At 43.9% G+C, this 27,912-nt stretch overlaps 2 protein-coding genes across 6 annotated transcripts in view; both read left to right on the top strand.

The window, feature by feature from the left end:
* The window catches only part of GJC2 (gap junction protein gamma 2), a 59,519-nt gene extending 50,128 nt beyond the window's left edge, over nucleotides 1–9,391 (top strand). For 3 of the 4 annotated variants that reach the window (XM_061586636.1, XM_061586635.1, XM_061586634.1), the window contains exon 2: nucleotides 1,298–9,391. In XM_061586636.1, coding sequence (XP_061442620.1) covers nucleotides 1,318–2,574 — 1,257 coding nt within the window. In that variant the 5' untranslated portion in view covers nucleotides 1,298–1,317 and the 3' untranslated portion in view covers nucleotides 2,575–9,391. The remainder of the gene's footprint in view (nucleotides 1–1,297) is intronic. The other variant, XM_061586633.1, reaches the window with a different exon arrangement.
* Nucleotides 9,392–12,702: 3,311 nt separating this feature from the next.
* IBA57 (iron-sulfur cluster assembly factor IBA57) lies at nucleotides 12,703–26,951 on the top strand. 2 transcript variants are annotated; one of them, XM_061587083.1, is made up of 4 exons: nucleotides 12,782–13,176; nucleotides 16,206–16,552; nucleotides 23,718–24,047; nucleotides 26,427–26,951. In XM_061587083.1, exons 1-4 carry the CDS (start codon nucleotides 12,872–12,874, stop codon nucleotides 26,474–26,476), a joined length of 1,032 nt encoding a protein of 343 aa, XP_061443067.1. In that variant the 5' UTR covers nucleotides 12,782–12,871; the 3' UTR covers nucleotides 26,477–26,951. The 2 variants fall into 2 exon arrangements, with proteins under 2 accessions (XP_061443069.1, XP_061443067.1); XM_061587085.1 differs by having other exon boundaries at nucleotides 12,703–12,968; nucleotides 23,718–26,951.
* The last annotated feature ends 961 nt before the right edge of the window (nucleotides 26,952–27,912 follow it).

Here is a 27,912-nt window from a genome sequence, read left to right as displayed (position 1 = left end):
ATGGCTAAGTGTGTGAATGGCGTGTTTACAAATTCCTGGTTCAAATTATGTTGCTTCTAGAGCGTGCCCTTAAGGACACATGAGGCAATGATGATGCCCGAACAAGCCTAGCCAACGCTCTGTGTGAACTGAGTGTGCATCTTGCACCCAGAGCCTTCTGAAATGTGCTGTGGTTCCACAGCATACAAATTCAGATGAAAAAAGTGTTCCTTGCAGGTAGAATGCTTGTGGCTGTTGCCAGGACTGACTTTTTTTTTCAGGCTGTTGTGGTGGTGGTGAGGGTGGTCTATGAATCTGATCACACCAGCGATGCTGGTGGAGGGGTCTGCTTGACACATTCCCCACAGGCTGTTACGGCAATCAGAACTGTCCCCACAGAAACCTTTACCACTCAGAGCAATATCTATTTTTTACTAATGAATAAATGGGGGGAGATGGATCACTTCTCCAAACATCACACGGAGTCTGTGAAAACAGCATGGCTGCATTGGGCCACCCAGACCAATGCGCTGTAATCAGAATGGCTTTGTCCAAAGTATGATCACCTCAGTTTCATCATTTTAGCTTCTAGTGATAGTTCTGGTTTAATTCGTTCTAACTCATTTGAAATGTGGTGTTGGAGGGGAGCTTTGCAGATACCATGGACTGCGAAAAAGACAAATAATTGGGTGTTAGAACAAATTAAACCAGAACTATCATTAGAAGCTAAAATGATGAAACTGAGGTTATCATACTTTGGACACATCATGAGAAGACATGATTCACTAGAAAGACAATAATGCTGGGGGGGAAAGAAGGGAGTAGAAAAAGAGGAAGACCAAACAAGAGATGTATTGATTCCATAAAGGAAGTCACAGACCTGAACTTACAAGATCTGAACAGGGTGGTTCATGACAGATGCTCTTGGAGGTCACTGATTCATAGGGTCACCATAAGTTGTAATCGACTTGAAGGCACATAACAACAACAAAACACCCAGTTATTTGTCTTTTTCACAGTCCATGGTATGCACAAAGCTCTCCTCCAACACCACATTTCAAATGAGTTGATTTTTCTCTTATCCATTTTTCACTGTCCAACTTTCGCATCCATACATAGAGATCGGAAATACCATGATATAATGCCCATGATTTATTGTGAAATTTGATGCACAATTTGGGTTCCCGTGCTGCAGAAATTAGGGAGCAAAGTATATACAGTCTCTGAAAAATTCCAATACGAAGCATGATGTAGCATGCCACCTTTTGTCGGACAGACCTGCATTAACTGTGCTTCAATCTCTCGTCTTTTATTGCAGGTTATAAATGATTAGCCCCTATGACAAACATGAGCTGGAGCTTCCTAACCCGCCTGCTAGAAGAAATTCACAATCACTCCACATTTGTGGGGAAGATCTGGCTCACTGTCCTGATTATCTTCCGTATAGTCTTGACAGCAGTCGGAGGCGAGTCCATCTACTCAGATGAACAGAGCAAGTTCACCTGCAATACCAAGCAGCCTGGCTGCGACAACGTCTGTTACGATGCCTTTGCCCCACTCTCGCACGTCCGCTTCTGGGTCTTCCAGATCATCATGATCTCGACCCCTTCCGTCATCTACTTGGGCTACGCCATCCACAGGATTGCAAGGTCCTCCGAGGAAGAAAAGAAGCGCTTCCGAGGCTTCAAGAAGAAAAAGCAGTTTGCACTCAACTGGCAAGCTGTCCACAACTTGGAGGACCCCTTGGGGGCAGAGGAGGAGGAGCCCATGATAGCCGACGAGATAGCAGAGAATGAAGAGAAAACCAAACTGAAGGAGGAAGAGAAAAAACTGCAGAAGCATGACGGAAGGAAACATATCCAAGAGGAAGGCCTGATGAAAATTTATGTGTTCCAACTCCTCACCAGAGCCTCTTTTGAAGTGTGCTTCTTGATAGGGCAGTATATGCTCTATGGCTTTGAAGTGATGCCCTACTACCTTTGCACTCGGAAGCCTTGCCCCCATGACGTTGACTGCTTTGTGTCGAGGCCAACAGAGAAGACCATCTTCCTCTTGGTGATGTATGTCGTTAGCTGCCTTTGCCTGCTGCTAAACGTGGCCGAGATGTGCCATTTGGGAATCGGCACCATCAGGGACGCCATCCGCGACAGGAAGATCCAAAACTTCAGACAGCCGCCCTACAACTATGCTGCCTACCCAAAGAATATCTCTTGTCCTCCAGAATATAACCTGGTGGTGAAATCGGACAAGCAGGCCAAGGTTCCCAATAGCCTGATGGCACATGAGCAAAACCTGGCCAATGTGGCTCAAGAAGAGCAGTGCGCAAGCCCCGACGAGAACATCCCACCAGACTTGTCCACACTCCATAAACACTTGCGAGTGGCTCAGGAGCAGCTGGACATTGCGTTCCAGAGCTACAACAGCACACAGGCGAACGCACAGCCGTCGAGGACCTGCAGCCCGGCTTCCAGTGGGACAGTGGCGGAGCAGAACCGAGCCAACACTGCCCAGGAGAAACAAGGGGCTAAGCCCAAAGCCAGTTCAGAGAAGGGTAGTTCTAACGGCAAGGATGGGAAGAACTCTGTATGGATCTAAGAAGGTATAGCCTGGTGATGACTAGGGTGGGGCATCCAGGAGATAGGGGGTGTCTTGTCTGTTGAAAACAGAATTTGTTCCAAGAGAGCTCTAGCAATGGGGTTCTTTTATATATATATATATAAATCTATATAAAGGCCAAATGACTTGCAAAAATGCTGCCAAATGGTTGCGAGACATTTCAGGAATGTCTTCTGGTTCATTAACGAGAGGCCTCTCCCCACCCCCTTGCCCATGCCTGTCCCCCTGATGCACAAGTCGGTTATCTAGAAAGCGTGAGACCATTTGCACATCTCGTTACTCCTGAAGGGAAGTCGCAAGTTTGTTGTCCTTGAAATGTGCCCTAATGCTTTCCAGAGTAGATTCCTGGGCATTGTCCCTTGCCAAACGAAATGGGGGTGCTGTCCTCCGAATGAAAGGTTTATCCCCGTGCAGAACTCCCAGCCTGATCTGCTCAGTATGGCTCTCAGGTATTGTTTCCCTTGCTGTGCTGGTTGCATTCAGGATGTCTTCCCTTTCTCTGCCTGACCGATTCCTTTTCTTTCCTCCTTGCCCGTCCATCACTTTTGCATCCTGCCCTCTTGCCGATTCACCCATTTTTTTAATTGCCATCCCCCCCTTTTTTTTAATGGCCCGATTTTTTCCTCCTCTTCGTTTGTTCCCAGCAATTCGCTGACTTTTTGTTTACATATGCATGGGAAGTTACATCAATTCTGGTTGTTATCTATTCCACAGGCAGCCTCTCTCTCTCTCCCCCACCCTTCCAATCCTCCTTCTAAGTTCGTTGTTAGGGGCTGCAGCTACAAAGGAGTGTGTGCCATGTCACGCACCATTCCTTGCTGTCCACGGAGAACCACTGTGTGAATTCTGCATCCAAGGCAATGGGTATTGAGGCTGTTGGCCCTCTGTAGGGGTAGTCTTAACTGTATTAAGTGACTGTCAGTTCTTCCAGACGTTTCCTTTGTTCTTTCTCTGTGCATTAATTACCAAAATAACTCTTTTAATTTCTAACTGCTTTGGTGGAAGTCAACACACCAGCCTGCAGAAACTGCCATGATATTTTGCAGTAACGGTCTGAATGGCCGATCAGGTTCACAAAAGGACCACCGCTGCACTCGCTAAAGGTGTACTAATCTGTATACCCGGCTGTGTCCTAACTCTATAACGGCTTTCACAAAGCAGTAGCTATATCCTTCCACGACAAGGGTGCAAGCGCTTCCGGTGACATCTGTGGGATTTCTGCTGTTGACTTCAGTGGAGTCGCAACAACAGAGGTGCGCACTGATGCTCTTTCATTCCGTGGTGGTGAGCTAAGAAGTGAACAAGGATCAAAGCACCTTGGCCTTTTTTTGTGGGGGGTAGTCTTGCTAATAATTGTATTATAAAATGCAGCATTCCTTCTACATTTGTCACTGATGGGTGTGTGGGTGAGAAGGGTTTTCTTTTTTTACCACTGCTACAGCACATCCTAAACAAAAGTGCCTTTAGTAAAGCTGGGAGAATGGAACATTTGAACGCTGGTGACATCTTTGTGCTGTCTTTGTGTAGAGCCTGTGACCCTCCAGACATTCTTGGACTCCAACCAGTTAAGGATGATGGGAGTTGGAATCCACCGTCTGGAGGGGGCCACAGGTACTCTGTCCCTGGTATAGAGAGACAGGTGCTGAGAAGATGGTGATCACATGCTTTTGTGGAATAAAATTTGCCATAGGTTTCTTCCTGATATCACACCTAGGAGTGATAAGTTTGGGAAGGCAGACCCTGAAGAGGATAAACGGGTACTTCCGTTCAGAGGTTTTGGCTCCTGTTACTGTTTAACCACGGTCTAGCCCCCTCCCCCTCATGATGCCAAACCTGCTGGTCTGTCTAGACCAGTGGTTCTTAACCTGGGGTGCATGCATCCCTAGGGGTGCGAGACACTTTTCCTAGGGTTGCGAGGCGTTGTTCAAGAGATTTTAAAAATTCATTTAAATAGAAGCAGGAAATTAACTATACAACCAAAGATTTTGGAAAACTGTAATTTATCTTAGCTAAGTTAGGCTAAAGCACACATTAAAATACAATAAACAGTATTTTTTCATGATAAGACAGTATATGCTCTATGGCTTTGAAGTGACACCTTACTACTTTTGCGAGAGCATATTTTGGAAATCCAAGGGGTGCTGGCAATGGAAAAGGTTAAGAACCACTGATCTAGACGAACAGTGATCTGAACATACGAGGAGCGCTGCTGGGTCAGAGCACCATCCATTCTGTTTCCAAGAATGGCCACGCAGATGCCTCTGGATGCTAACAAGCATAAAGTGATGGCGGGCGGCCTCGGCTGCTCATCTGCAGTATTCCATTATTCAGAAATAATGCTGCCATTTAGCTGGTATTGCTTACCGCTGTCGACAAAGCCACCTCCTGCATAAATTCATCCACTCTTTCTAAAAAGGCATCTCAGGCCTTCACCACTTTTTAAGGCATAATATCCCATAATGTAATTATGCATTCATTTATAGAATTCACTGCACCTCCACCCCACCCACCCCCCTTGATGTGGCCAGCCTCATCTTCCTGCATCTGATCATAGATATTACAGACGACAAGTACTCTGAATCAGTGCTGCCCTGAGCTCCTTCGGGAAGAAAGGGTGGCATAGAAATCAGTTAATCAAATAAATAATCAGCATACCAGTTGCTCACCTCAATGCTGTGGCAAAAGCTGGCATCTAGGAGTACCCATAATTTGCAGAGAACTCAAATCATGATGCTGTATATAAGCAATATTGAAGTCCCCCACCCTCAGTAAACACAATAGATCTCCATGTAGTTGAAATCAAATCTCTATTTCAGCTGTGGGGAACCTACAGCTCTCTAGTCCAGCCTTTCCCAATCTTTGGCTCCCCAGATGTTGGTGCACTGCAATTGCCATCATTCCTGCCCGTTGGCTACATTGGCTGGGGCTAATGGAAGTTGTAGTCCAACAACCTCTGGGGACCCAAAGGTTAGGAAAGGCTGTTCTAGACTACAAATCCCAGCATCCCTGACCATTGATCATGCTGGCTGTCAGGGCGAGTTGGGAGTCCAGCAACAGATGGAGGACTGGAAACAAAGCCCTTTGAGGAGAGACTGAAAGAACTGGGCGTGTTTAGCCTGGAGAAGAGAAGACTGAGGGGAGATATGATAGCACCCTTCAAGTACATGAAAGGTTGTCACATAGAGGAGGGCTGGGATCTCTTCTCGATCGTCCCAGAGTGCAAGACACGGAATAATGGGCTCAAGCTGCAGGAAGCCAGATTTCGACTGAACATCAGGAAAAACTTCCTAACTGTTAGAGCCATACGACAATGGAACCAATGACCTAGAGAGGTAATGAACTTTCTGACACTGGAGGCCTTCAAGAGGCAGCTGGACAGCCACCTGTCGGGAATGCTTTGATTTGGATTCCTGCATTGAGCAGGGGGTTGGACTTGATGGCCTTATAGGCCCCTTCCAACTCTACTATTCTATGATTCTTACCCCTGCTCCATTTGGTTCTCAGGATCTAGAGATGGGGTGAGGAACCTTTGGCCCTCCAGATGTTGCTTCACTACAACTCCCATCAGCCTGAGCAAGCATGGCGAATGGCCAGCGGTGATCGGAGCTGTAGTTCTGCAACATCTGGAGGTCCAAAGGTTCCTCACCCCAATCTAATACCTGATTGTGCTGAAAACATCAGATACAGGGAGATGGCAAGCTGCCTCAGGAGGTGGGGCCAGAAGGTAGTGTCGTTGCCACACTACAGGTAAATCAAAATTGTGGCCAATATTTATGCTAAATTAGGATTAATTTTGGGAGGGAGAGAGTCTCTCCACTAAAATAATGGGGGTATTTGTAAATGTGGTGTGGTTGTCAGCTCCATCCACATCAGAGGCTCTGTGTTTTGAAGTTGTGTGGCAGGTAGAAATACTGCAGGGGTAGCTTCCCCCCACCATGACAGGGCAAGCAAACATTGTTGAATTTCTGCTTGTTGTGCAGTTATTAAAAGTATGTGTCAGAAAACGAGGCAAACCTAGCTAACTCCCCAAATTAGGCAGTTAGTTGGAGGTGAGAAAAATATAAATAACTGATAACGCAGTACAATAAAAGTTAATTGGTTTTCCATCAGGCAAGGGCTCTTTAATCTCAGGGAACAGAACAGTTCTCTAAAACAGGGCAAGAATATGCTCCATTTCTGATTTCAGGCAGGGCTAAATTTGTGCTGGTAGAATTCACCAGGGTTGAGCCCCACCATCTATTTACAGTGCAAGGACTTTGCTGAAAAGACAGATTTTGTGTGTGTGTGTCATGGTGACCCATCTGTTGTCAGAATGCAGCCTAGCTATGATCACAACTCAACAAACTCCTGACTCAACCTATATCTTGAAGGAATGATGGAGAAGACATGAAAAGTAGGACAAAATACAGTGGGGCAGGAGGGATTTCACTTGCTTTTTATGGGTTGGGAACAAAACTCTCCCTCCATTGCTGGCCTGGAAGTCTTCCATGTTTTGGTCTGTCTCTCCAAGACCCCCAAAGCATATAGCATCACTCCTGACTGAGGGCTTTGAGGAGAGAAAAAAAGATGGCGGCCAAGAGGGGGTCTCAATCTGTGAGTCCCACCCTCCCACCTGTCTTCCAAATTTCATCCCCGTGCCTCTGAAAATGGCAGGGAAGGGGTAGGCCTTGTTTCACTCCCCTAAAATTCAAGCTGAAGGTTCAAGTCTTTGAGCTCTTGGATCAGCAGCAATGAAAACTGTGATGCCCAAAAGGGAGGGGACCATTTGGTGATGGCTTCCCCATACTGAAATGGTTGTATGGATCTTCAACCGTCAGCCATTTGTTTTTTTTTTTAAAAAAATCATTATAAGCAGCCCTGGAAACTTGAACAAAATACACCTGAGCAGGTAGAGAGCGCTTTCCCATCCACCATTGCTACTGAGGACCAGGGGTGTAGTGGTTCAGGGTCTCAGGGGGTCTTAGACCCTTTATCTTTTGGGGAGCAGGGTCCCAATGTCTCCAGCATTCCACGGGCCAATCAGCATGAAAGAGTGTATTAGCCACTGAGAAGAGTCTTCTAACATGCTTCCTTGCCCTTTCCTGCTGATTGGAAGCAACCAGAGTGAAAGGAGGTGAGTCAGCCACAGAGAAGACTCTTTTCAGTAGCAAACACTCTACCTTTTCATGCTGATTGGCTTCTAGGGTATCCGTTGGTGTAGGAGAAGGCATTAATAAAGATTTCATTCTCAACCCCACAGCAAAAAAAGGGGTGGTGGCGGCTGTGAGTATCATGAAGGGACCGTGCGCTTCTGAATTTGCCACTGTTACTGCTGAGGACACTCTTTCTCAGCCAGGGGTAAGGAAGAAAGGTTTCCAAAACTCAGCGTTTTGGGGAGGGGAACCTGTGGCTCTTCACGTGCTGTGGGGCTACAACTCCCATCATCCCTGTCCATTGGCTGTGCTGCTTAGATCTAATGGGAGTTGGTGTCCAACACCATCTGGAGGCCTGCCGTAGATTTAAATCATACTGTGTCTATTATCTAGGCACAAATTCTTGGCACAACTATTGGCTGTCGTCATAAAATATCATTCCAATTTGTATGACCATTTTGATATGGTAAACCAATATGCTGAAGCCATGATTTTATTTCTGTCCTGGTAAATAATATTGTGGTGAGTGCCACGATATTGCTAGCGACACAGTTCACCCTGTTTCTGCTTTAACCCATGTTTTGAAAGAATCTTTAAGGGGGGGGGGAAGCCTTGTGGCAATGATTTCATCATCTCAAAACAGTAGTGCAAACCTACTACTTTCCTTTTCAGACTTCATCACAACAACCCTCCGGAGTAGAGAGCGACAAAAAGCCTTCCTGATGTTCCCTCAAGACGTTCCTATCAGTTTCCTCCAAGCCAGTGACCATTGCCTAATGGCCCATTCCCAAAGTGAAGGGAGGAGAGGGAATCAGAAATCACAGGAAAATTCTGGCTGATAGCAATACATGTCCTGTGGATTTAGATAAGGACGGTGGAGCAAGTCTCTCCTCTGACTCTTGGCCCAGTCAAGATAAACACACAAGACATTAGTCACCCCCTTCTATACTCCAGTGCAACTGTACTGAACCTAGGGGTATGAAGGAAAATAGCAACTGTTAATAAATAGGTAGTGGTGTTGCCAGATTTGTCCATGTTCCATTTCACTTTACAGCTGCACTGGAATGTAGAAATAATGAATTTTCATTCAGAAGCCTTTCAAGTGACCTATCATGTGGTATCCATTGCATTAAATGGAGAACAAGCAACATGGAATAATGATCTGCAATACAAAAAGTTTTAAAGAATCCATGGTTTTAACTGCAAGTCAGTACTTCCTCACAAGGCATCTTGGGAATTGTCTTGTGAAGGAGACAGAGATCTGCCACAAAAAAATTGCATCACGTTCACCGCAGTTCCCAACTTTCATGTGGGAAGTTGTTAACAGTTAATACGATTTTTAAAAGGTTTCAAGTTTATAAAGCAAAACAGAACAAAAGCCAAATTATGCTGTCACTCACATTCCATTCCACTGGAAAATACTTGAAATTAACTAAAAGGCCGTAACAAATCTATGCTGTTATGATTTTTGCCTGGTTGTTTTTTTTGGTATTAACTTGCAAGTTGTATGAGAAACATTTGAGTGTAAAACTGACTCTTGTCTCTGTAAAATTTTTTCCAGTGTAAATTGTTACTGTTGGATTGTAGAAGACTTAAAAAAAAAAAAAAAGCACAAAACTGTTGGATGTTCAGTGTCCAATACTAATAAAATGGAATTCATCTTTTTCAGGTCTGTTGTATTTGAGGGGAGGGATTGATGTGTATGCTTTAAAAATGAGGGGGCTTTTTAATGCAACCAGAAGGAAGGTTTTATTTTTTTTGGATGCTAGATTATGCTTCTTGCAGTAAAATATAAGGTGCAGACATAATTTTAAGAGAGCTTCTGCCCCTCTGTCTAGGTTCCTTCTGGTGCCAATCACAACAACTAAAATGACAAGACTAGAATACCAGCAAATGGAACATAGCCTGAGTCTTGCCCCACTCTCCCCCACCTCCTATTATCCTTCAGAAAGGTTGCCCCCCTTTTTTACATTTTTAAAAGCCCTGCATGTGCATTAACTTTACTAAAAACTGAGGAAATATTTTAAAAAGTATAAAATGGCTCAGAGAATTTGAGAGGTTTATTGGCAGCAACACAGGCACTAGACAATCAGTGCTTTGCCCGCTGGCTATTGCTGCAAAGTTGAACCTTTTATTGTCAGGCACCAATCTGGGGTTGGTGGGAAGTGGAATTGCACTAAATGCAGAATGACACTTCTAAATCAGCCTTATTACTCTGAACAAAAACAGTTACATCTCTCCTCATTTATAGAACATGTGAGGCAATACCTTTTATTTAGTCCAAATAGTATTAAAAGATGCTGGATGCAGGCTTGACCAGTGCTTCTTTTAGGTAGCACATTTTAGTTTGACTCTCATCTTTCTTGTGCTTGTCTGCAGATGTGCAGTGAGAGAAGTGAAAAGGCCAAGGCTTTAATTCTATTCTCTTACTTGGGAGTAAGCCCCATCAAAATAAAATGAGAGACAGTATCATTAATCCAGGTGTGGGGAACCTTTGGCCAGCTAGATGTTGCTGAACTTCCATTACCCAGCATCCCTTGCCATTGGCCATGCTTGCTTAGGACTGATGGGAGTTGTAGTTCAACATCTGAAAAGCCAAAGCTTCCCCATACCTGCATTAAACCATCTGTCAAGAAAACACGAATATGATTGCACCACATAGCTATGCACGCTCAACAACACGTTCCCTTTGTCTTCTACACACACCCCATGCACGTGATGAGCTTCCCCCTCCCTATAGGCAAGTTTTAAAAAAGTTATTTTTAAAAGCTGCCTGTCTAAGGGTAGAGACTTACTGTTCTGCTTCTCCAGTGCATCTCCACCTCTTTTTTTCTGAAAACTGAGGCACACCATGCTAGTCAAACCTCACCCTTTTTTTACTATAAAACCTGGTGGGATCAGCTCAAATTCATTTTTTAAAATTCCGCTTTTAATTCAGCGACTGATTGGCAGATTAACCCGTTCCCCCTCCATGCCAACGGAAACACCTTGCTGAATGCGACTAGTGTGCTCACAGCACTTGATATTGCTGAGAAAGCCAGTTGCAAGGCTACTCTGAAACCTTTGGCAGGCTTAGCCCTCATCCCCAACTGTAACTAGGCCTACACGAACCTGGATTATCCCCTTCCAGCCTTACCTGCATACTGCCTTCTCTGTGCTGGATTTTAGAATGTATGCTCCTTGGGGCAGGGATTGAAAATGGAAATGGACTGCCTTCAAGTTGATCCCGACTTTTGGCTATCCTGTGAATAGGGGTTTCATGGTAAGTGGTATTCAGAGGGGGTTTCCCATTGCCTCCCTCTGAGGCTAGTCCTGCCCAGCTGGCTAGAGCCTGCTCAGTTGCCACAACTGCACAAGCCAGCCCCTTCCTTGCCCGCAACTTCCAGGTGGAAGGCAACTGGGCTGCTTGGGGCTATGCCGCTTGCCCACGGCTGCACAGGTGGCAGGGCACGTAACCCCTGAGTCACTCACTGTGTGGGTGATCTTTAGCTAGCCCATGACACCCAGGAGACACGAGCGGGGATTTGAACTCACAGACTCTGGACTGCCAGCCAGGCTCTCCTCCCCACTGGGCTATACCAGCTTGAGTGGGCAGGGACTAGTCCTTTATAAAGCACCATGCACACTGATGGCCCAATATAAATGACAACAAAGCAGAAAAGCAGAGGACCCACAATAGGTGGAGCCAGAACCAATGAAAGATGGTGCCAACTAATTCAAATTTAGCCCTCCTCCTCTTCCCTGCTAACTTCTACAAGGGCAATACTGAGACTAAGGAAGAGGAAGCTGCCACAGGCATTGCCACTCACTGGCCTGCTTGTTAGGTGGGGCTGGCTGAAGGCAGATTCAGGTTGGTGGGGCGTTGCCCTGTTTATACTTTATATTAAAGTGTATACCTGCATGGGTGATCTTGTTGTTTGTTTTTAAAAAAATCATATGAAAACTGCTCTGGGAGCCTTATTTGCTGAAGACTGGGGTAAAAATGCTCTTAATAAACCAACTCTGACCCATGCATTCCACTCATAGTAGTTGAACATTCTCATCTTGAATGACCAGGCATCTTGTGACAGACAATCAGATTTATTACAAAGTAAGGTTTCATAAAATGGAAGATTTTAAGATGGCACAAAACTTTGCTTTTATTGCAACAGGCTTAACACAGGTGCCCCTCTGTAAGTCAGAACACACACCATCACACAGAACACATACTGAAATGCTAGTGAAATCCTATTCTCCATTATTTAAATGTCATTCAAGTTGCAGTTACTTTCCCCCATTAAAGTAACATGGGGGGCAAGTTCTTAATGAAAAAGCCAAATTTACAAAACTAATTTGTAAATGAGCACTGATAGGGTTAGTCTGCAGGGATGCATAGTTATTTATGGTAAATATTCCCTACCTTTTCCAGTAAAGATTGACTTCCAAAGTAGCTTACAATTAAAACACATACAAAAGGAAGAATTTCAATAGGGACACTTGAGACTCTAGCAGTCTTCCGATCTCTGGCAGTTGGTGACAGGAGTCCCAAACCCAAGCTCTTGAGAGACTGAAGGGGAGGGCCACAGGTCAGTGACAGAATATCTACTTTGTATACAGAAGGTTTCAGATTCAACCCCGGTATCTCCAAGCAGGGCTGGCAATCTCCCCCTTCTTGGAGTCCTGAGGCGGATTACACAAGTTAAAAATACAAAATATAATTAAAAATCAAACAAATTTAAAAATACAAAACGTACTACAAAAATCCATAAAAACACATTATTTTATCTATACTGGTTACGACTGAAAGCAATACGCAGCCAAAACATATTAAACCTTGCAGTCCCATGCACGCTTATTTTGGGTAAGTCCCATCGGACCCAATGGGATTTGCTTGTACGTAGATGCGCAGAGGCGAAATCCAGGGGGCACGTGCCGCGCCACGGACGATAGCAGCGCCAGAGCCATTGAAGGCGGAGTTTGAGGCGGCAGCCACGCCTCTTTCCCGGGCTACCGCACGAGACACAGCAACAGGGAATGGCCAGGAGTCTGCGCTCAAAGGAAGCTTATGCGCATGCACACTCGACCACGCCTCCACTGTCTGCCACACACAAGATGGCGGCAGAGAGGCCGGCGCCTTTACCCTTGGCACTTTTCCCCGGGCCACCATGCTGGTGAGGGCGAGCACAGCGATGCGGCGGGGTCTCCCTCGCAGCTTGTACTTTGGAGGCGAAGGAAGGGGGCTGAGCGGCATAGAAAGAGGAGGTAATAAAACGACCGCCGACTGCTTCCCGTTGAACCGCGCGCTGCTTCGTCTCCAAGGCCCGGAGGCGGAGACCTTCCTCCAGGGTTTACTGACCAATGACGTGGCGCGCTTAACGGCGGTGGGCGGGCCTCCGGACGCGACCCGCGCGCTCTACTCGCACGTCCTCAACGTCCAGGGGAGGTGCCTCTATGACGTCATTCTATACAGGTTGGTTGGTAGCTCCCTTTGTAGTCCAATTTGTAGTGGATTAGTTAATACAAAGGAGGAGGGCGTGGCTTTTTAGCACAAACACACGCACACCCAAAGGATCATTGTTGTTGTTGTACAAGGCTCATGCAGCGTAGGAGCAGGCAGGCCAAGCGCAGAGGACGGCAGCAGGACTACTGCACCTTTAACAGCCGCCGTCCATGTGTGTTTACTCGGAAGGAAGCCCCACTGAGTACAGTGAGACTTCCTCAGTGTGTGTGATGTTACATCTGAAGGGTGTAGCCCTATGCTAACTTCCTTAAGCGCAGCGCTGGCTCCTGGATTTGGGAGGCTCTCAGGCCTGGGATCCTCATGCTTTATTTCTGCAAAGAAGTCATATATGGTGAAGGAGCCATACACTTAATGAGCCATTACTAACTGAGAGCAAAGATAAGAGAAAGGGGAAGCAAAGCCCGCAAAAACAGCAAACACTTTAGAGGAGGAATCATCAGATAAAGAATAGATTGCCTTTCTGTCTGTCGCCCCCCCCCCCCCCTCCCTCGGTTCGGGTCACTTGTAACATGAGTTGGTGCTTTACTCCCAATAGTGCAGTCCCAGCGCAACTTCTTTTAGCCCTGGGCTTCTGCTGGGAGGAAGGACGGGATATAAATCAAATAATAATAAACCGGGTTCAAAAAGTAAAATATGAATGTTTTAATCAGTCATAGCAGAATTGTTTAAAAGATGCCCTCTGTACACAGCGAACAGGATTCTACCCGTTGTGACCAGAGGAGGGGGCATACCTGTGTAGAAAAAGCATTTAAGCAGTTGCAAGAATCGGAGTCCTAGCTTTGTCTTTATAGGATTAATAGGCAAGAAAATCCACCCGCTAAAAAATCTAATCACACCGATGAAAAATAGTAACTGTGGTATATATTGGAAAATTAACTATAAAAAAGCAATGTAAAATGCATTAAAAACTGGTATACCAAACATATATATTTCCAAGTACAGTCTAAAAAAATTGACAACCCTGTAGATGGATGACAGAAAACGCACATTCCAAAACCAGTAAAACTGAGCCTCAGCTGGATCACAGACCATACTGCTCTGATAGCCTTGTATTTAAGCATTCGCCTGGTAGCCATAAGTGGCCAACAATTGCATGTAGGGAACTGAGTGGGCTGGCAGAGGAGAGACAATTTTTATTTAATTCATATGCTACTTAATACTCAAGACAGTCTCTAAGTGGCTTACAAAATAACAAATACAATGTAACAAACCATGAAACTGAGAAACTATAATATAATGCAGTGCAATATTAAACAAAATAATGCAATAAAAGAAAAAAATCCCCCAAACCAAAAACATATCAGCACATTTTGAAACATCTTTTGAGTCAGGGATCATTTTCCTCTTCAGCCTCCTTCTTGTCAAGGCACATCCTGACTTAAAAAATACTACACATCATATTCAAATTCTGCCTTACATGGAATCATAGAATAGTAGAGTTGGAAGGGGCCTGTAAGGCCATCGAATCCAACCCCCTGCGCAATGCAGGAATCCATATCAAAGCATACCCAACAGGGGGCTGTCCAGCTGCCTCTTGAATGCCTCCAGTGTCAGAGAGCCCACCACCTCCCTAGGTCATTGGTTCCATTGTCGTACCGCTCTAACAGAAGTTTTTCATGATATTCAGCCAAAATCAAGGTCCCTGTAACTTGAGTCCATTATTCCGTGTCCTGCACTCTGGGATGATCCTGGCCCTCCTCTGTATGGCAACCTTTCAAGTACTTGAAGAGTGATATCATATCTCCCTTCAGTCTTCTCCAGGCTAAATATACCCAGTTTTTTTAGTCTCTCATGGGGCTTTGTTTCCATCTACACAAATTCAATATCGCTCATCCTATTCTACTTCTGTGCCTCATGCACATCCACCAATACACACAACCACTCTAATATTTCCCACTCAATTACCAACCACTATCACCAGTCACTCCTTATTTATTTATTTATTTATTTATTTATTTTTTAATTTGTATCCTGCCCTTCCTCCCAGCAGGAGCCCTGGGCAGCAAACGAAGCGCTAAAAACAGTTTAAAACATCATAAAAACATCTTAAAATACATTAAAACAAAACAGCGTTAAATCTTTTTTTAAAAAAACAACTTTTAAAAAGGGTTAAAAACATTATTAAAAAGCATATTAAGCAATTCTAACACAGACGCAGACTGGGATTGGTCTCATCCTAAAAGGCTTGTTGAAAAAGCAAAGTCCTTCCATTCATAGTGCCTCAACTGGGCCCAGCATAGAAATACAGCTCTCGATCTATCCTGTGCCAGCCCCAGGCTAGTAAAAAGTATTTGCAGGCTAGTAACCTGTGGGTTTAATTACAAGGCTGCTGCTGAAACAAGTCTTTGTGACTGATGATAGTCCTTGGCTGAGTTGAAATCTATACTGTGAAGTGCCATTGTGGTGATTGGAAAATTTGAAAAAGTACAACATCTTCTGGTACTAACAAAACTCAATGGAAGGCTGGTCCAGTTGTGTCCATTTTAAATAACGCCTTGGGCTGCAATCCTAACCCCACTTAACTGTGAGCAAGGCAGATTGAATTCAGCAGGACGTACTTCTAAGTAGACACAGTTACGATTGTGCTGCCACGACTTACGTAACAAATGTGGTGAAACTGTTGAAGCTTAGCATAACACCAAACATCACTGCCATCTCATTTCATCATTAACACTTTACAGCTCTGATTTCAAGTCAGCCAAGGAAACCATTTTGTTTCTTGCTTCTTGAAACGTTTACAGGGCAATCCTACAGGAGTTTACTCAGAAGTACATTCCACTGACTTTACTGAGACCTACTTCCAAGTAAGCATCCATAGGGTTGCAGCCTTAATTTGCTGTATTTTCTGCTACAGGAAACAGTCTGGCACAATGCAGGGAAGGAGAGTTTGAGGTCCTTTGTCAATGAGGAAAGGGGCAAGGTAAAGGATTCCTATTGACAACAGCTCTGTTTTCTCCTGAACTTGGATCTTTTTTCAGAATTCATGAAAGCCTGCAAGAAGAGCCCCACATCCTGTTAGAATGCGATGCCAGTATCCTGGACTCCCTTCAAAAGCATTTGAAACTGTATAAGATCCGGAGGAAAGTAAACATCATGCCCTGTCCTGACCTCTCTTTGTGGGCTGTCATTCCAAAGGAACAGTCTGAGGAGGGGACTGGTGAACTCCAACAATGCCCCAGCAAGGCTGTGGTGGTAACGCCTGACCCCAGAGTGGCTGTTATGGGCTGGAGGCTGATAACCAGCAAAGGCACAGACCCACTAGAGGTTGTTCCTGGAAGCCAGATTGGAAACATGAAGGACTATCATAGGCACAGGTATAAACAAGGTAAAATTATTCCTGTCTTTGAACAGATGTCCCAGAAGCAGGAGTTGTGTTTCATGTAGGCATTCCAAAAGGATAACAACTAAACAATGGAATCTTTACAGAATCCATTCCTAACACATCTAAATATTGTAGCTAGAGTAAATGTTACACGTCTGCATACATTTGAATGTCACTCTAAAGTATCCCAGGTGGGAAAAACAGGTTTGGGGGCAGAGCTGAGAATTAATTTAGCACAGGGGTGAGTGGAGGAAAGTTCTATTGCAGATCACAAAAAGTTATAACATGGAGATCTACAGACCAATTGCACTTAGCACAAGAAAAGTGTATCTCAATTGTCACCTTTTAATTTCCTTCCATTCTTTGTGTTGCATTTAATTACACAACCTTATACAGTAGGGCCCCGCTTTACGGCGTTCCGCTTTAACGTGTTCCGCTGATGCGGCGCCTTTCATTTTCAATTTTAAAGGGTCTTTTCCCTTTTGCGACGTTTTGCACTGTTTTCGTGTCATTTTTGCGCGACGTGGCCCATTAAAGTCAATGGGGTTCTGCTTTACGCCGTTTTCCCCTTTACGGCGGGGGTCCGGAACAGAACCCGCTGTATAAGCGGGGCCCTACTGTACCACGTTCCATGTCAGAGACTCAAAATTAATAAGAACACCTTCCTGCCTTAACTAAAGTCTTGTGCTGTTACTGTAACTTGCCCAGGTTAGGGCTGTGGTGAACACTTAGGAAAGGGACTTGATCAAAGTGGAGCGACAACCAAGAATGCATCCTCATGTGCCCTTAGGTTTGTAAAGTGGGTGTTCTCCTTTCATTTTGCCCTGCAAGCTTGTTGTTTGTACAAATAAGTATCATAAAGGATGGGTGGGTAGATGCACTATAGAGGGCTATAGTCGGGTGTCCTCCCAGGCAAAGGAAGCATTTAAAGACATCAAGGGTCAAAACTTTTCAGGAATATCTAAGTAATATCCAGCAACCTGGCAGGCTTTAGGTAATTATTTCAGACTCCAGAGCACTTGAATAATATGCTCCTGTTTGTCCATGCTGTCAGGCTGCAGGTGTGGTTGCATGTTTGAATGCTCTGCCATGGGGGAGACTATTATTGTATATAAAAACCTAGCATGTTGGAGAGAAGGCCATTTCCCCAGTAATCTTCTCTGTGTTTGTTACGTGCCTTCAAGTCGATAACGACTTACAGCAACCCTATCAGTGAGCTCCAGTAGCATATGTTGTAAACCACCCTGTTCAAATCTTGTAAGTTCAGGTCTGTGGCTTCCTTTATCCATCTCTTGTTTGGCCTTCCGCTTTTTCTACTCCCTTCTGTTTTTCCCACCATTATTCTCTTTTCTAGTGAATCATGTCTTCTCATTGTATGTCCAAAGTACGATAACCTCAGTTTCATCATTTTAGCTTCCAGTGACAGTTCTAGTTTAATTTGTTCTAACACCCAATTATTTGTCTTTTTTGTGGTCCATGTTATCCTCAAAACTCTCTTCCAACACTTCCTTTCAAATGTTGATTTTTCTCTTATCCACTTTTTTCACTGTCCAACTTTCACATCCGTACAGAGATCGGGAATACCATGGTCTGAATGATCCTGGCTTTGGTGTTCAGTGATACATTTTTGCATTTGAGGACCTTTCTAGTTCTCTCATAGCTGCCCTTGCCAGTCCTAGCCTTCTTTCTTGACTATTGTCTCCATTTTGGTTAATGACTGTGCCAAGGTATTGATAATCCTTGACAAGTTCAATGTCCTCATTGTCAACTTTAAAGTTACATAAATCTTCTGTTTTCATTACTTTAGTCTTCTTGACATTCAGCTGTAGTCCTGCTTTTGTGCTTTCCTCTTTAACTTTCAGAAGCGTTCATTTCAAATCATTACTGGTTTCTGCTAGCAATATGGTATTGTCTGCATATCTTAAATTGGTATTCCTCCAATTTTCACATCTTCATCTTGGTCCAATCTTGCTTTCCATGTGACATGTTCTGCATATAGATTAAACAAGTAGGGTGATAAAATACACCCGTCTCACACCTTTTCCAATTGTGAACCAGTCGGTTTCTCCATATTCTGTCCTTACAGTAGCCTCTTGTCCAGAGTATAGGTTGTGCATCAGGACAATCAGATGCTGTGGCACCCCCATTTCTTTTAAAGCATTCCAGAGTTTTTCATGGCATACAGAGTTATATCTTTGTGTATGTGTAGTATCATTTATAGTTCTCCACTTCAGGCAACCTGGCGAGGTACAGCTCAGGAAAATGCCACGTCAATTCTGCTGATTGTATCGAACATAGATTTTTCAGGATGTGCAGCTTAATTTTCTGCAACACATGTCACCTATCCCCAACCTGGTGCTGTCCAGGTGTTCTGGACTGCAGCTCCCATGAGCCCCAGCCAGCATAGCCATGTTGGTGGAATCATTGACTGACAGGGCAATTAATTCATTTTGTTTCTATGCTGCTTCCAATTCAAGTGAATCCGAAAGTGGCTTACAAACAATAAGTAAAGTGTTGGGAGTTGTAGTCCAAAACATCTAGAGGTACCAGGTTGGAGAAAGCTGACATATATTATTAAAAGCTTGGGAAGCCTTGAAATCATCTAAGCTTTACTAGTCCTGTAAAGTTGTATATAGAAAGAACCCTACCGGATCTGTTTATGAAGTTTGTTCTGCAAATTACAACATATAATCATCGTTGTTGGTTTCTTAGTAAAGTTTTCCACCAAGTTTTAAAAATAGTTCTTTAGTGAGAACACCAACATGCCTGTAACATGAAAATGGCCCTTCTGTATATTCACTGTCCATGTGAGTCTCTTTGCTTCTGAATCAACTTAAGCTGTTTGTTTTTGTCCATTGCTATGAGGAGAAAAATACTCCAGGGATGTTTGACTATGTGCAGGAAACAATTTAGGGTGAGGAAGCAGCTTTGAGGTTGAGAACTTCCTCCTTCAGAGATCATCTTACGATATAGGGAGAGTGGACGGCTAGGCTTTCAAATACCAAGGAAGAGCCACTTTTTATAGTCTACTTCAGTGGTTCCCATCCTTTATGAGTATGGGACCCCCTTTATAAGTTCAAAAAATTTCATGACCCTCTTCCCCTAGGGAGGCAGGCTGGGTGCCAGGAAGGAAGGGAGAAAGCAGCCTTTCCTTGCAGCCTTGCTGCTTTTTGCTTCACAAAAAGCCCTCTCCTCTTGTTCTGAGTAAGGGCATCAGCAGCAGCAGTGGTGCAAGGAGACGGGAGTCGGTGACAGTAATCCCCTCTTCTTTCTGGCATCTCTACCCTCAGCCTTCTTTGGCATCTGCCATGTATTTTATAGGCAGATGCCTGCCCTTGGTGTGCCTGAAGGATGCTCTGGCACTTCAGCAAAAGTCCTCTCCTCTCGTTTGGAGCAAGGGGAAGGTATCATCTGCAGTGGTAGTAGTAAGCAGACATTCCAGGGAGTTAAGACCTTTTAAAAAAAACAAATAATTCATTTCTTTACTGTTCGTGGCCCCCTCGGATTACTTCACAGCCCCTCTGGGGGTCACGGCCCCTGCGTTGGGAACCACTGGTCTACTTGTTGGAAATAGTACCAGGGGAAGGGGATGGCAGTCCTGATTTTGATGTTGTATTCATCCATTCAAAACATTTACATCCCACATTTCAGCTGGAAAAGCTCCCTGAGTGGCTTACAAATAAAAATAAGACAGTCTCTGCCATGAGGCTTACAGTTTAAAAAGACATGATAGAAAAGGAAAAAAGGATGGGAAGAAAAGAGGGAAGTTAGCAAACTCACTAAATTCTGCATTATAAGTAACGGTCACTAATAATTAATAGTAACTAGGGCCTCTGCCAACTCTGTGCTTTGCATACCAACCCCAGCACCTTACCCCAGGAACTTGAACCCCAGGCACCCCCAATCTGCTCACCAAACCCCCAGTGCCTCCAGCAGTTGGCGCACAATAGCCAACTTTGGGCATTCACCTAGCCTCTCCCACCTGCCTCACCAGTTCCTCTGCAGCTCGCCCAGGCTGCTGTCTCTCCCCCTTCCGCCACCTCTTCTGCCTCCTTTGCTTGCCGGTCTGCCATGGCCCCACAGCATTTAGAAGGCTGTCGTCATGTCATAACAGCATGATGGCAGCCTAAGGAAAATATTATATGTATAGATAATAATATGTTTTTGCAGTTCAGGATACAATCCATCCTTGCACTGCTCCCCTTTGTTTCTGTGGGGTTTGCGCAGGAGAATGTTCTGGTGGATTGTGTCCACTGTCATCTAGTGATGCTAAAAACTATGGGAGTTTTGACTACAACAGGGTGTGAATTTCACCATGAAATATCTTGTTCATCTGAATTTTATGTCTTGTTCTGAAATCAAACGCATTGATGTTACTAGGAGCTTTTGGATAGATAGAAAATGAATGAACTAAATTGGAGGAAAATGTGTATGACTTCCTAATATTACTGAAACTAATATCCACATTTTCTTCATATTTATAGTCCTCCCTATTGTCTCCACGCATTATAGACAGCAGGAAGGCTTACACTGTAAGAGTGCAAGCTAACAGGAGGTTTTTTTTCCTTGTCAAGTTGCATTCATTTCATTGGTGCTTGTACTGGAGAAATTGCTGCCAGCTTGTGCCCTAAGGAATTTAATGTACAATACTATATGTTTACTTGGAAGTAAACCCCAGTTCTATACTTGCTTACGTAGGATTGCACTATAAGGCAGCAATACAGCACACACTTTCCTGGAAGCAAGCCCCACTCACAGTGTATGTAGGATGCACTGCAGGGTCAGAGTAAACAATATATATTTTATATAGGAAATAGAAGGAGTCCACACAGTTGTCCCTCTAGAAATGAAACCTAATGGTATTTCCTCCTCTTGAGTATATAAATTGGTTTTCCTCAGCATTTGTTTATATTTATGTTGATTGCCTGTGCACTTTGTGAATGGAATTTCATTTCATTTTCATTTTTAATTTGTATACCGCCTTTCTACATCACTGCACTCAAGGCGGTTTACAACCATAGACATGACAAAAATATACAGAAGTAATCATCCTATCATCCTATAATGCTACAAAATATAAAGTTATACAAAATAAGCTTAAACAACAAATGTTACAAAAATACACAATAATGCCTATACAAGTGTTGCACCAATACAGATTATTATTAGATCAACCCCATATCAGTCCCTTCTGCTTCTAACAGAATGTTTGTAAAATATTAAACTGACAGAGTCCAACAAGAGCTGACTGAAATTGGATCCAGCTTGTTTTTTCTCAGTTCAACCCCTCATCCAGCGGCCCATACAGGGTAGAAATTGTGTGAAGCCCCCTGGTGGTGATCTCCCAGTACTTGTGAGCTGCGTTTAGAAAAATGTACAAACTAAGTAAGATAGTGGTTTTTTCCCTAAATCATTTTCCCATCATTGCCATTACTCCAAAACCAGTTTTAAAAATTGATGGTGAATCTCTGGATTGTAACAAATTTGGATTACCCGGAGAAATCTTACACCGCTTCATTCACGATACCACATTCTTGCAAATCCAAACAAACATGTCATTTTGGAAATCGCTGCCATTGCATTAATGTGAACAAAAGTAGAACAGCTTCTTTCTGCAGCCTTTATTGAGGAAGGGGTGGTATACCTCTGAGATGGTTTACACATTTATTATAGACAGGAATATTTTCCCCACAGAAGGGGGATCACGTTCAATGAAGCTACGTGAGGATGTCCCAGAAGTTCTCTTTGTGCTGGCCAGAGAAATTCTTGGAAATGGTAACATTTACCCAAACAAACAATTCTGGAGTTAGGGCAGTATTTGTTCATCTTTAAATAATAGTCCATATTACTTTTCCCTCAATAAGGAATTAAAAAGTGTAAGTGTCTGTTAAATTGAAATAACTACATGTGTACATAAGTCTCAGCTTTGCCTCTCCTTTTGTTTTGTCAGACGTTACTGGGTCTTTCAGTCAAAGAGCTTCTGCCCTGGGAGAACCCCATGCTAAGGCGCTAGGGTTGCCAGGTTCAGGGTCTGAGATTGATCCTGTATCTTTAGGAGAAAAGAAAGTCAGCCAAGTGCAGGTGTTCTTGCAACTCTGTAATGGGAAAAACCACAATGTGGAATTGTCCCTCCCCCCTGCACAACTGTTAAAGATACAGAAGACCTCGTGAAGGCTGGGCCTGGCAACCAAGAAGTCTTCTGTATCTTTAAAAGTTGTGCAGGGGGAAGGGAGAATCCCACCTTGTGGTTTTTCCCATTAGAGTGTTGCAAGAACACCTGCACTTGGCTGACTTTCTCTTCTAAAGATACAGGATCAGTCTCAGGCCCTGAACCTGGCAACCCTATAAGGCACAGATAGGCAACATGTGGCATTCAGTGCGGGAGTGCAGAAGGATTATTGGCCTAATGATGGCTTGGAGTATGAACTACATAACACCTCCTGCCTACCTGTCCAGTGCAAGCTCCCTTGTCAGACCCGAGACAAAGCTATCCCAGGGCTCAAAGAGCTGCATATGTCCTGGGAGGATGCTGTGTTCTACTTTAATTTGTGGCAAACGTGCTGTAATGATTGGCCATCGCTAATTTAAAATGCCCCTGGAGCCTTCCTAATTTTGTTGGCTCTTCTTATGGCTTGAGTCTGCAATCCCTTACACACTTCCTTGGGAGTAAGCCCTATAAAACTCAGTAGGCCCTGCTGCAGAGTGAATTTATATAGGACTGGGCTGTAAGACAGTCTGTATAGTTTTATTACAATACATGTGCAAGCAAAGAAGTTGCCAAAACCATGTTGGACATATTTACTAACCACACTGTGTAATGAGTTCGAGCACCTTGGTGGCTTCTTATTTGGGGAGTGTAAACAGAGGGTATTTCCTGTTTGATTATTGCTATCATGACTGGTAGAATGACAGTACCCTAAGTACATGAGTCCAAAGCATTGTTCTAAATCATGACTAGTAACTTTGATTGTGTGTAGGAGACAGTGGAGATCCAATGCAGGTGCCCAAACAATGGTACTGTCCCCGCTGGCTTACCATCTTTGGGAACTGGACCACCATATTTTACCCCATCTGAGTCTTAGCTGTCACCAGTAGCAAAACCAAATGCCAGTGCCACTCCTGTTGATGTATGGATGTTGTTTCATTCTCCCCCCCCCCTCTGTTCCAGGCATCCCTGAAGGTGTTAAAGATCTACCTTCTGGAACAGCCCTCCCTTTGGAATCCAATTTGGCTTATATGAATGGCATCAGTTTCACCAAAGGCTGTTATATCGGCCAGGAGCTAACAGCTAGGACCCATCATATGGGCGTAATCCGGAAACGCCTCTTGCCAATACAGCTTTCAACTCCTGTGCCTTCTGAGAGCATCTTTGAGGGTGCTGAAATTGTATCAGAATCAGGAAAATCTGCTGGAAAGTATCGGGCTGGCGTAGACAACCTTGGAATAGCATTACTGCGACTGGCTAACATGAATGAACCACTGCGTTTAAAAATACCAGGTGATTTACATGCGAGTGTTACTGCCTCCATCCCCAAATGGTGGCCAAACCCTGCAAGTAAATAAAATAACTTTGTGCTGAATAGCATCTGCCTTACATATGGACGATGCCTGTTGGGCTGATTTAAAGTTCAGCCGGACTTACATTGTCTCCTTTTCACAAAACACCAGGTCATCTTATGCAACGTAATTCATTTTAGTGAGGCTTGACGAGGAGTTCCTGGTTGATTGTATCCATTTTCACACTGATGAGCAGGGAAGACTAGAGTGGAGTGTATGTGATGGGTCTTCTTTTTGGAAAGTTCATTTTCCCATTAATCTTTCTTAAAGACTATTTTTTTTCTAAATTTGCCAAACAGCCTTCACTTTCATCTACCCCTTCCTTCCAGAAGAGTTCTGTTCAACAGATGAAACAGTAGCTGAACTCTTGAAAACCCAGCCCAAGTTGCAAAAACCTTGATTTACAGCACCATGTTTAAGGAATCCTGTGTGTACTCGTATTGTCTTACAGTTGCAACATCAGCATAGACGTTTGCACCTGGAGAGACCCTTCTAAATCCATGCGTTGCTCCAGCTCCAAGCAATCTAAGAGCCCTGCCATTGGTAGTGACTCCCCCTCAGATCAGTCTGAGCTTGTTTTTTTTTTCTAGTCAAAGAGAAAGAATCCTCTGATTTTTCTCTGTGGCAGCAGCTGGTTTTGCTGCAGTTGGAAGGGGACTGAGTAGGGAAAAATAGTCGCTGCCAGAGGAAAACGTCAGAATAAATGTACGGTATGATTACATAATTATTAATCAGAGTGAAGAGAGTGCTATAGTTGCAGAGACGCTTCTGAATGGTGCCAGTACTGCTTTGGGCAGCACTGGATTGTATCTCTAGTCATACTCAGAGTATACCCATTGAAATCAATGGACAAGATTAACTTGGCTCCATTAATTACTATGAGCATGACTAACTTTGGATACAGCCTAGTGTTTCCATGGAATTGCACGTTTTTATTGGATGTGATAAAATATTTATTGTAATTTATCAATACTAACAAAGTCCCAATCTAACCTCAATGCCACAAGGAATTATGTTGAAGAGAATAATTCTGAAGTAATACCTTTCCTTCTGCAAAATATGCTTTTGTTGATCACTAGGGCGGCAAACGTTTAAATTTTAATTTATCAGCTGTTCTTTTATCTACCCACCCATCCCTGATGCTGTTAATCAGAGAAGACAAAAGGAAAGGAAGTTTCTCTTGTTTGGGATTTAAATTTCCAGAACCGTTTTTGTAGTTCAGTCTATCCTAGGCAAATGTGTGGATATCTTGAAAATAAAAAAATAAGAATTTCAAACATATTGAGTTGCAGCCCTAATGGGTTTTGTTTACCTTTATGGTTAGTTAGGAGATAAGAGGGTTTAAAGCAGTTTAGGAAAATATTCAAATTAAGATATTAGAATTGCATAGGAGAAGAAACACTTCCACAAATGTTCTGCTTTATGCAATCCCCCCCCCGGGGTAGGCTCTGTGGTGTTTTTCCATTCTGCACAGGGACCTGCATCCATGGGAAACTGGGGTGCAGGAGAAAAGAGACACTTCTATCAGTTCTCGTACGAGCCGATGAATGAGACTTCCAAGTGCAGAGAAGCCTCGAGGTGGCTTTATCAGCCATATTTGACAGCTGCTGCAGCCACCAGGAGGGACTGCTGCCCTCACTCACCCTTATTCCTGCTTGGTCTCTTAAGCAATAAAGGGAACAAGGAAGTTGCAGCTAGCCTCAGGGTGAGTAAGTAGATGAGTGCAATGTGGCAGAAATATCCAGCTGCAAGATTCTAAATGTAAGTCTCAGGCTGGGCACCAAGTTCTAGGTCACTTCTTTAGAATCAGTTCATAATTCCCATTCAGTGGGGAATGCTTGTTCTGCAGTAGATGAGGTGACATGGCAGGCAAGTTCTGATGTGACTTGCCTGCCAAGCTTGTGCCTTGGTTCCTTCCACTGAAGCTTTCTTCACTACTCCGGGGGCTGCTAGCATCCCAGATATCAACTATTCACATCTCCTTTCAATACAACATTGAAATAATATAAGGTCCCTGCATGTTAAACAGTAGTGTAGTGGCAAATTCAGAAGTGCAGGGCCCCTTCGTGTTAGTCACAGCCCTCCCTTTTTTGCTGCTGGGTTGAGAATGAGGTCCTTGTTAGTGCTTTCTCTCACAACAACAGACATTCCTAGGAGCCAATAAGCCTGAAAGGGGGAAGTGTTAGTTACTGAGAAGAGTCTTCTCAGTGAATAACTCACCTCCTTTCACTCTTGATTGGCTCCAATCAGCAGGAAAGGACAAGGAAGCATGTTCTCTCAGTGGCTAACACTCTCTCCTTTCATGCTGATTGGCTTGTAGGGTGTTGGAGACATAGGGACTCCAGTAAGAGCCTGCTCTCAAAAAAGTAAAGCATCTAAGACCCTCCCGAGACCCCGGAGAACTGCACCCCTGATGTTAAACCAACATGATGCCACCATTTGTGTTAACATGAGGAAATTTGGCAGCTAGAATGGAAACATCTTCCATTGTAGGAGATCTTTCCTTCCTGAAATCCAGCTGATGAACGGGGCTGATCAAAGGATGCCAACTGTGTATTACTGTTCAATGTGCATCCTAGATTCTGAGAACTGCTACAGAGCCCAGTGCTTCAGGAAATACTACACTCAGGATTTTAAGCAGAGATTAAATTATGTGTGGCTGTAGGAGCAAATAACTTGAGTGCCTTTCAAAGGGACCCACTCTAATACAGTTAAGATAAGCCCTGATAGCAATATCACTGGAAAAGGTACTTCATACTGCCCTGAGGCATTGCTGTAAAATGTAAAAGTGGCAGTAAAAACAGGTGTGTGATATTTGACCATAAAAATCATTAAACACTATCAATGCTGTCTGGTCTCTTGTGTCTTTCTGTTTTAGCCTACAGTTGACCTGTGTAGACTGGTTGTTTTTAGTGCTATCCGATTTATTTTTATTTGCTGCATATCTCCCAGGGTACTCAAAGCTGTTTACTATGCAGAATATCAGCATGCAACCTTGTCTTGTACTTGAAACAGCTTTAGCAAATAGTGGGGTGGAAAGGGCTTGTTCACTCTTTCTTCCAACAGTGGCAGAAGTCAGAAAATCTGCCCTCTGAGAAAAACTAGAAATGGGAGGAATTCCGGTGGGGCAGTTCACCCGTTGCGACCAAACCAACAAAGCATCTTCCTTAAGAAAAACATGTTTATTGTAGCACAAGCTTTTTCTGAGCAAGAGCCATGAAAACCTGTGCCACAATTATGTTACAGAAGGACAATAGGAAGCTACTGTTGGATCAAAGCTGCCATTTCTGTGGTTGACCTTTCAAGAAAGTCCTGTGCCTTTTCCCTGTGGCAGAGTCTGCAGAAACTCACCTGCTGCAGGTGTTGCTGCTTGTCAGGTGGGCCTGCCACAGGGAGGGGAGTCCCATCAGGAAAAAAAAGGCGTATTCATAATTAATGCAGCCATTAGCAATATAAACCTCACAGGGTTGTTGTGAAGATAAAATGGGCAGGGAGACAACTGTGTGCGCCATCTTGATCTCCTCAGAGGGAAAACAGCCAAAACATGTAATGTTTTTTGTTTTAAAATGCCATCTCCAGGATGGGGGAGTAAAACACTGCAATGGGGTAGCAGGCTAGTTTCTCATTGGAAAAATGAAAATAGTGCCTGTCCATTTTGCCTGAGATTGTGAGGCAAAATGGGCAGGCATTGTTCTCATTTTTCTGTGAGAAACTAGCCTGCTCCCCCATTGCAGTGTTTCACTTTGCCCCCTGGCCCAATTTTTTTACTTTTTTAACAAAGTGAAATCTGAGGATTATGGTTTTTT

The sequence above is a fragment of the Rhineura floridana genome, chromosome 10, assembly GCF_030035675.1.
Source record: "Rhineura floridana isolate rRhiFlo1 chromosome 10, rRhiFlo1.hap2, whole genome shotgun sequence".
Taxonomy (NCBI): domain Eukaryota; kingdom Metazoa; phylum Chordata; class Lepidosauria; order Squamata; family Rhineuridae; genus Rhineura; species Rhineura floridana.
Note: the sequence above shows the minus strand (reverse complement) of the source record. Positions and strands in the feature narration are given on the sequence as shown.

Coding starts and splice junctions, on each gene's coding strand:
- IBA57 (XM_061587083.1), top strand. CDS start 12,872: ATGCTGGTGAGGGCGAGCACAGCGATGCGGCGGGGTCTCCCTCGCAGC. Junction 13,177..16,205: donor TATGACGTCATTCTATACAG/GTTGGTTGGTAG, acceptor ATCTTTTTTCAG/AATTCATGAAAGCCTGCAAG. Junction 16,553..23,717: donor TAGGCACAGGTATAAACAAG/GTAAAATTATTC, acceptor CCTCTGTTCCAG/GCATCCCTGAAGGTGTTAAA.